General features: G+C 37.7%; 1 protein-coding gene across 1 annotated transcript; it reads right to left on the reverse strand.

Annotated features, from left to right (window-relative positions):
- Positions 8,757-9,993, reverse strand: LOC109842251 (golgin subfamily A member 6-like protein 6). The gene is made up of 3 exons (XM_020411151.1): positions 9,658-9,993; positions 9,212-9,542; positions 8,757-9,133 (listed from the first exon to the last, which is right to left on the reverse strand). The coding sequence occupies exons 1-3, from the start codon at positions 9,991-9,993 to the stop codon at positions 8,757-8,759; spliced, it is 1,044 nt and encodes a 347-aa protein (XP_020266740.1).

Here is a 10,249-nt window from a genome sequence, read left to right on the forward strand (position 1 = left end):
AAAAAACTCAAAATACACAAAATTTAGAGGAAATTGCAGCTAGCCCGCAAAAAATAAAAAATTATAAAAAACACCCTCAAAATAAAAATTTTGCTTAAAACACCATAAACTTTTTGAAATTTGCAAAAAACTTTCAAAGTTTCTAAAATTGCAAATACCCTCTAAGTCTCAAAAATTGCAAAAAAAACCCTCAAAAGTTCAAGATTGTAAAAAAACCATAAAAAATTTTCAAACCTACAATCTATACACATGAAATTTGGAAATTTCTAGTAGCCCTCTTTAAATTTTAAATTTGTAAAAAAAATCTTAAAAGTTTCAACAATTAAAAACACACTCTAAAGTTCAAAATTATCAAAAGCAAAGTAAAACTCCAAAACTTACACACAATAGTTTAAAATTACCAAAAGGACACTGATATTTTAAAACTTACACTCAACATATGAAATCTAGAAATTACTAGCAGCCCTGAAAATTCAAAATTTGCAAATAACACTATGAAGCTTTCAAAAATTACAAAAACACCCTCAAACTTTTAAATCTACAAAATAATTAAAATTTTAAAACTTAACCCAACATATGAAATCTAGAAACTGCCAACAAACCCCATAAAAATTTAAAATTTGTAAAGGACTTTTTAAAGTTTTTAAAATTATAAAAAAATCCTCAAAAGTTTAAATTACAAAAGAAACACCCTGAAATTTTGAAACTTACAACCAACACACAAAAATTTAGAGATTACCATCAGCACCCTAAAAATAAATTGAATTTTTGAGGGTGCTTTTGTAATTTCAAACTTTTACGGGGTTTTTGCCATTTTTGAAACTATAAGGGTTTTTTTTTGCAAACTTAAAAATTTAGGAGGCTGCTGGTAGTTTGTAGATTTCATGTGTTGGGTGTAATTTTAAAAAAATTAGGGTTTTTTTGTAATTTTGTACTTCCTCAAGGCATTTTTTGCAATTTTAAAACCTAAATGGTGTTTTCTATAATTTTAAAAGTTTCGGAGGGTTGCTGGTAGTTTCAGATTTCATGTATTGGATGAAGTCTTGAAATATTTGCGTTTTATTTGCATTTTTTGAAACTTTGAGGGTTTTTTTTGCAATTTTTGATAGTATGAGGGTGTTTTTTGCAAGTTTCAAAATTTTAGGGGTGACTGATATTTTCTTGACTTCACGTGTTTTTTGTATGATTTGGAATTTCATGGTGTTTTTATAATTTTTAATGTTTTAGGATGTTTTTTTGCTATTTTTGAAAGTTTGAGAGTGATTTTTACAAATTTCAAATTTACTAGGGGCTGCTGGTAATTTTTAGATTTCATGGGTTTGGTGTATGATCTGAAACTTGATGAAATTTATTATATTTTAAAACTTTTGAGGGTGTTTTTTTTTCTAAAACTTCAAAATTACTTTTTTAAAACTATTTTTTAGTTTTTAAAATTCGACTATATTATTTTATCTTTTTTTTTTCTCAATTCTAGTTTTACATTCATAATATGGAGTTTCTATTTAGGGAAAATTGTGTCCAGGCCCCAAAATCGCGTCCTGGAAGTGGCCCAGCCCACGAATTAATTCCCCTTGGGCTGCCGCCCCAAAAATCCGTTTTTCGCGTGCTCCAGCCCCTTTAGCCCTCTTTAATACGTATGCTCGGCGTATTTAGGCAAAAAGACCCGAAATGCCCTCGTCTCTCACTGGGAACCGGCTACAGGCAGCCATCAATGATCGTCGATCTCTCTCATCGAAATTAAGGCGAAGAGACGGCGGAAAGTGGGGGAAAAAAAGGCGGGTTCCCTCCATTACTGGTCTGCTTCAGCTCCTTATTAATGGGATATAAAATCGGGTAATTTTTGCCTCATTCTCCCATTTATGAAATCAGGGTTTTTCCCCTTCATCTGTCAACAACCGTTCTGAGCTTTAAATCCCCTCCATTACTCCTCATAACTGTCTTCATAACTCTCAACCACTCCCAATGGCCCCCGATGAGTTGATTTGTATGGTGTCTTTAGGCGAGAAGGCCATATTTATGAAGCTCTGCTCGACAACACGGTTTTATGAACTGAAATTTGATGTGGCTGAAAGAATGAAAGTACCTGAAGAAGCTTTATCCTTGGTATATAAATCCGAGAGGCACCCCAACTTGACTTTTTCGGTTGACAACGAAGATGACTTGAAGTGCATGTTGGAGTACAATCGAAATGTCGGTTGTACAGAGATTCACATGCTCGCTGTTGTTAATAGTGCTGTTAATAAAGAGTGTTCCAGTTCTGAAATAAACCAGAAAGTTATTGGTGGAATGTAAGTAATTAATGACTCTTTATAACATTTAGCTTTGTGTGACGTGAACATACTGATTCCAGGCTTTAAGGCAAAGCCGCATAACATTTTAAGTGTTTTTTAACTTCATCTTTTGGAATCCCGTTATGAGCTTTGAATCCCTTCAAGTTAACAAATTAATTATCGTCATAACTGTCAACAACCCCCAACGGTTTCCAATTGCTCGACGTGCACGGTGTCGTGTGACGTTATTGCTATATTCTTCCTATCATGAAGTGCATGTTTGATCTAAAGGATTTTCACTTGTTGTACGGAGATTCAGATGCAAGTTTTTGATAACATAGAGTGTCCTACTTCTTAAAGGAAGTACAAAGTTATTACTGATTTATATGTAAACAATGAACTTTGGCTCAAATTGGGATTGTGTGATGTAAAAATTGTGATTTCAGGTTTCGATGCGCAGTAGAAAAACATAGTTGTCATCTTCGAAATTTATACGTTAACTCTTCATCTTTCATGTTATGTTTTGACGATATATGTTAATCTTCAATTGAACATGTTAACTTTCATGTGAGCATGTTAACTTTCAGCGTAACGAGTTATCTATGTAAATTGTCTGTTAAATTCCACTGCTCTTTAATTAATTCATACGAAAATGGTTTGTTTTAAACATTATAAGATAGTTTTATACTCTAGTGTAAAGTTTATATCACTGGCTGATTAATTTTTGCAGCAGTGATGCCTCTTTGAATGAAGAATATTGTCATCCCCCTTCTGGCGGAAATGCTTCCAATTCAGAGAGAATCCCAACTGATTGCCCGTCTGGTGAGAACGTAGTGAGAGCTGATGATATTATCAGTAAAACTTACAGCATTCCAGACTGTTGGCACACAACATTAACTGGAAAGGGCCAACAATTTAAAACTGCCATAGATTTAAGACTAGCGTTGCAATACTATTCCATGGCGAAAAAGTTTGACTACGACTTTGTAAAGAATGAACCTAAACGTATCCGAGTTATTTGTCGATATAAGGAGACGTATGGTTGCCCTTGGATGCTGTTTGCATCCCCTGTAAAAAATGAAAAAAGAATTGAAATCAAAAGGTTTGTGAATGAACATAGTTGCGGACAACATACTAGCTTGTCAGGGCAATCACGGGCATCTCGTAGATTCGTAGCAGAACAATTGCGACCTGTCTTAAAGGTTCGACCTGAAATCCGCCCAAAGGATGTGCAAAAGGAGTTCCTCACTCGATATGGATTGAGACTTGAATACAGTAAGATATGGTGGGGCAAAGAAAGAGCGCAGGAGGCTATGTATGGTGATAGTTATGAGTCTTACGATCAATTAAGATGGTAAATTTTATAGTTATCTGTTTAAATGTATAAATTTATCGTGCAATATATTTCCTTAGATGTTTCCATATTTATTTTCATAAATTTATATTTCAGCTGTCACAGTGGACTGTTATGTTTCATGGAAAATTGTCAGCTCTTACACGTCAATATACATTACCCTTATGTTCCAATGTATTACATTTACGTGTAATGTGGTCACACTGTTGTACAGGTATGAGCAAAAGGTGAAGGAAACAAATCCAGGAAGCTACATTTGCATTGACCAGAATGAAGGAAGGTTCAAAAGACTGTTTATATGTTATGCTGCTTGCATCGTTGGTTTCTTAAAAGGGTGTAGACCTCTATTATTTTTGGATGGGACCTTCTTGAAAGATAGATACAAAGGCCTGCTCCTGAGCGCTGTAGCATATGATGGAGACCAAGGGATATTTCCACTTGCGTATTGCATATGTGATCAGGAAAACGTTGATAATTGGAGATGGTTCCTGCAAGGCTTGTGGTCTATACTGTACGAAAGGCCAGACCCATACAATCCTCCCCATCAACTGGTTATTATTTCTGATGCCGACAAGGGAATCCAAGAAGCGGTGAGAGAATATTTTCCTGAAGCAATTCACTCAAGATGTGTTCTGCACCTGGTTGAAAATTTTAGATCTAAGCTAAAGGATTTGGGAATGAAAGCAAAGGACACACATGTTTTGGGGAATTTGCTCCAATCAGCTTGCTATAAATACACTGTTGCGGAATGGAACGACTACATGAAGGATATATATGAGATGTCTCCAGCTGCATATGAGATTGTAAATAACTACTCGCCAGAGCATTGGGCGAATGCCTTCTTCCCTGGCATTAGGTACTGCCCTCAATCATTTCTAGTGAATATCCCCTTTTGCAGGTTAACTATCGGTGATATATGTTATCGTTTATCACTATATGTTAACTTTCATGTTATTATGTTAACTTTTCCTACTAAAGGGAAAGTTTGGTGGTTGCGTGTTAATCTTATTATATATTGGATGCTGAATGAGACTTTGTTTTATTTTGATGTTTACATATATGGTCATGTAACCTCTAACGTTGCAGAATCCTTTAACAGCTGGATACGTGAAGCTCGAATGCTGCGTATCCTGCAAATGGTGGAGCATATCCGCAAGCAAATTATGACTCGCATGAACAACAGACGCATAATGGCTGAAAAGTGGACAAGCTATCTTTGTCCTAAAGCTGAGCAGATTGTTGGAGAACATATGGAAAGAGGATCTACGTTAGAGATTAAGCAATCTAGAGATGATATATTCGAAGTGCAATCACAGAGAACCACTCACGTTGACTTGGGGAAGAGGACATGCACTTGCCGTGCTTGGGACGTAACTCGTATTCCTTGTGTGTATGCTTGTGCAGTCATCATTTATATGAAAAGAGAGGTATATCAGTATTGTGACTGGTTCATGTCCGTAGAGGCGTTTAAGAAGAGCTACGATGAAATATTATATCCCATACCAGATTATGAGATGCGTAGTGTGCCCAAGGATGAAATCCAGATTTTGCCACCAATTACCACGAAGAGGAGGGGAAGAAATAGAACAAGACGCATAAACAATAGAACCATCTTGAAACGTCCTGTCAAATGTGGTCGATGCAAGAGCGAAGGGCACAACCGAGCAACTTGTAACGAGCCCATCCATGATTAGTGTGCCATGCTTACGAAGAGGAAGAATGGCGCTAGTGAAATATAAGTTGTCTTTAAGTTTCCATTATACTAATGGGAGATTTTTGTGCTCTACTTCCAGACAGCAGGAGGTTTTGAATTTTGTACTTAAACATGTTAACATATAACTATCTCTATACTACTACTACTTTTAGCTGAATTTGTTATCATAAAGGCCCACTGTTTGAGGTTAAATTGCTGTCATGTCTCAAATCTACGTGACATATTCCAACGGCTAGTTGGTATACTGTTCCAACAGACATATTCCAACGGCTTGTTACTTGATGGATTTGCTTTATATAATGTTATGCAAGGCTTAAGTAAAACCATATCTCTTGTTCCCTCCCTCCCTTTATAGCTCATTTAGAGACTAAGATGAAGACCGAGGATGCCTCTCAATCAGTAGAAGAGCCATGTTGTTTCTGCAAGCTTCCAACCCCCCTCAAGCTATGCAAAAATGGGAGCAACAAAGGTAGATACTTCTGGGGATGTGCAAATTTCCCAAATAGGCGATGTGAGTTTTTTGCTTAGGCTGACAATGTCAATGCAAAAAAGGAGAACGTAGCTGTTCACCAAGAAGCACCCGCTGAAGATGAGATAGCAGCCAAGGTAAAATACTTGAAGAAAGCATTGAAGTAGTCTAAGCGTGAAGTTGAAAAATGGAAAACCTGTTCGTGCTTTCTATGTTATTTTTGTGTTGTTCTAATTTGCTTAAACATTGTGATATGCAAGCTGAAAATGAACTGATATATGTGCAGTTCATAGCGGAACACTGCATCGTCTACAAATCGCTCTTCGCTTTATTAGTTTATTGGCTATCGATTTGTAAAGTTTTTCCTGAATTGGTTAGCTTTCAGAGCTGTTTGATCTAATCCAAAGTGGGTAGCTGAGCGGTTGACATGTTAAATTTTGCACAATTTGGTTTAGAGCGACAGGTTTAACTTTCATCAAAACTGCAACGCGGAGATGCAATAACAGTTCTGTTAGATATGTGTTGTGGGATGCAATAGAATTAAATTCAAGTTTGTAAATTACTAACATTCCAGATTGTTGCTCGCAAGGGACGCCCTCATATCTAAACTTCCTCCAAACATTGTCTGGATCAAAACCAGCCTTCATATGGTCCATGAAGCCAATTACTTTATTCACCGGTTCAATATATGCATCGTGGGTAGCTGAGCTGTAATGCTTGACAATGTCCTCATCCAACCTGACTTCAGCAAGATGCCAATGGTCCTGACGCACAAGCGGGATAAGGAGTACAATCTTTCTCGCAGCAATATGCTTTTGTATAAATGAAGTGTATATGTGTGGGAAATCAGGAGTGTTTGCATAAAGGCTGTGCTGTATAATCCAAGTATAATGGAATGTTATGACGATTATAGCCTTCATGTATAAGGGAATGAAAAGCCCACAATCAAAACTGCAATTAAAGAGTGCAATAACATTTCTGTTATATATGTGTTGTGGGATGCAATAGAATTAAATTCAAGTATGTTAATTACTAACATTCCAGATTGTTGCTCGCAAGAGACGCCCTCATATCTAAACTTCCTCCAAACATTGTCTGGATCAAAACCAGCCTTCATATGGTCCATGAAGCTAATTACTTTATTCACCGGTTCAATATATGCATCGTGGGTAGCTGAGCTGTAATGCTTGACAACGTCCTCATCCAACCTGACTTCAGCAAGATGCCAATGGTCCTGACGCACAAGCGGGATAAGGAGTACACTCTTCCTCGCAGCAATATGCTTTTGTATAAATGAAGTATATATGTGTGGGAAATCAGGAGTGTTTGCATAAAGGTTGTGCTGTATAATCCAAGTATAATGGAATGTTATGACGGGAGTAAACACGTGTTAAAGAATCATAGTATCGTAAAGTAGATAGCTTACGCAGAAGAAGACTGATACAATCCCATACTTATGGCTCAGGGGAACCATTTCTGGCCTATCCAGCCATGAGCTTATTCTATCGATCAAAGCTTCCATCAACTGAAAATGGAACATACATAAGACACACATTAGATTGCATAACAACCCTGTCAGATTGTGAGGAAAAATTGCATAAGTGAGGCAATTAAACTTGCATGGTCGTCAATACGTCCCCCTCGTAGTAGGTTGAGAAGCTCCATAGAATCAATACTACTGTTTGACGTATTTAAAAACAATACATGAGCTGATATATGACAGAAAGATACAGAGATTAACATAAATGGTAAAACGTTAGCCTGATTCTGGAAAATTTAACATATAACAATGAACAATAACATGTTATAGCATAAGTTAACATCAATGAGCATAAGTTAACATGTTTCTTTTAACATGAACATGCAAATAGAATTAAAGAGTTCGCATGGATTGAACTTACTCATGAGCTTTCTGATTGCAAAACTCTGAGACCCATCTGCTCTCCTCTAGAGTGAGCTTTGCCGCTACATGATGGGGTATTCTAAAGTTGTGAACAAAGGTTCCTGCGCTATCAACCAGGCGTATGCTAAAATCATTAACAAAAGGAATCCCCTCGTTCAGCACCTTCAACAGAGCCTCCTCCTTCTTCTTGATTTTTTTGGTTTTTTGAAAATCCCACGTGCATTCACTAGGCTTGCAGTAGTACCTGATTTTTTCCCTAAACCCTGTCAGATTGTGAGGAAAAATTGCATAAGTGAGGCAATTAAACTTGCATGGTCGTCAATACGTCCCCCTCGTAGTAGGTTGAGAAGCTCCATAGAATCAATACTACTGTTTGACGTATTTAAAACAATACATGACCTGATATATGACAGAAAGATACAGAGATTAACATAAATGGTAAAACGTTAGCCTGATTCTGGAAAATTTAACATATAACAATGAACAATAACATGTTATAGCATAAGTTAACATCAATGAGCATAAGTTAACATGTTTCTTTTAACATGAACATGCAAATAGAATTAAAGAGTTCGCATGGATTGAACTTACTCATGAGCTTTCTGATTGCAAAACTCTGAGACCCATCTGTTCTCCTCTAGAGTGAGCTTTGCCGCTACATGATGGGGTATTCTAAAGTTGTGAACAAAGGTTCCTGCGCTATCAACCAGGCGTATGCTAAAATCATCAACAAAAGGAATCCCCTCGTTCAGCACCTTCAACAGAGCCTCCTCCTTCTTCTTGATTTTTTTGGTTTTTTGAAAATCCCACGTGCATTCACTAGGCTTGCAGTAGTACCTGATTTTTTCCCTATCATCCTCCTTGTGATGCAAAATTGTAATTAATTCTGGTTGGGCTATCTTCTTCTTTTCCTCAGTGAAAGGGGTTCGGATTAGCTGAGAACGAGTCCTGATTCTGGTACTTGGTCCCCTTGTTCCCTTCGAAACAACTTTCTTCGACCACTTTCGATAAACTTGTAATAAGTTCTTCTCCCCCATACCCATCTCCTATACTTTCTCCGCACTGCCCTTCTCTTCTTCCTTCTCTTCTTCAAACATCTGCGCTAGCTCTTCCTCTTTCTCATGTACTTTCATCTCCTGCTCTCTAACTTCCACTTCAAAGTACTCCTCTCTAACTTCCACTTTCTCAGATGCCGATGAATCTACAAGTTTATTCTCCTGCAAGCTATCTTCCTGTTCTACTACTACTTGCTCTCTATCCTCCTCTCTATTCTCTTGCTCTCTATCTCCCTCACTCAGTGCTTGCTCTCTATCTTCCTCTTTCTCCTCATGCTCTCTGTCTTCCATCTCTTCCTCTTTATATTCCCCTCCAGTCTCTTCATCCTCGTCTTGGCCAACACTGTCTCCCTCCTGCTCAGCTTGTGCTACACCCTACGTAATATGCGAGGCTTCCTTACCAATAATGCGCACGTCGTCATAATCAAAACAATCGACATCGTTACCCTTGCCAATGCTGTCAACACTTCTTTTCCTCTTCACATGTGCAGCCCTTGTATGCCTGTCACTCTTGGACATAATCTCCTCCACACTTTTCTTCAGGTCCTGGGGATCAATCAGGTCAGCAGTTCCTTCGTAAAACTCCAATTTCCGGTTCAGCCTATGTATCTCCTTAGAACAAGCATCCCATTGAAGGCGCTTACTACGCTTTGTGGCATGGAGCAATTTCATGTTTAATTTGGTCGTATTCCTCCAGAACTGAATTTGCTGATCAAGGCTCAACTTCTCTATTTCATCTTCTTTGTCAAGCGCGTTCTTGATATGCTGGGAGACAATCTGGAAAAATAACCAGTAAGTTACAAAATTCAACCATCATAAATATGCTAGCAAATCAGTAAAAGATGATTGACGCTTACGTATCCTACGGATGAGCTATTTGTCTGCCCTTCACCCTCGCTTGCTTCTCATCCTTTACGTTTTGTTTCTTCTCCTTCACTCTCGGCAATGAAACCACCATAGCTTTACTCTTATCTGATACAGCAGGGATCCTTTTCTTCCCAAGGCGAGCGCTACTAATATTCTTCCCAGAGGGCTCTCTTTGAGGGTATTTCCCCCCCGCTGGCAAATTGGTTGATTCAGGTTTATCCTTAATCTTAATGGTTGCTTTTTCTGCCTTGGAGACAATTGTCTCCCTCCTCATCGATCCAGCCGTCCCTCCGACCCTTACCCAGTTGGTCAACGGCGGCTTCCATCTGATGTTTAGGGCAGGTTTTCTAATGCCTGTCATCTCGTAGAACCATAGTTGTCAAAATAGAGGCAATAATTATTTATCATTAATTCCCTGCACATCAAAACTCCTTATGCAACTTCATTTCTTCGTAGCTAACTTTCACTATAAAAAGTTAACTTTTATCAGTACTGGTTATATTTCACTTAAACATGTTAACTTTGAGGTCTCCATGTTAACTTTTAATTTAACATGTTAATTTTCACCAACACTGGTTAACATTCAAAATTGCATAAGTTACATTATCTAATATCGG

The sequence above is a fragment of the Asparagus officinalis genome, chromosome 5, assembly GCF_001876935.1.
Source record: "Asparagus officinalis chromosome 5, Aspof.V1, whole genome shotgun sequence".
Lineage (NCBI taxonomy): Eukaryota > Viridiplantae > Streptophyta > Magnoliopsida > Asparagales > Asparagaceae > Asparagus > Asparagus officinalis.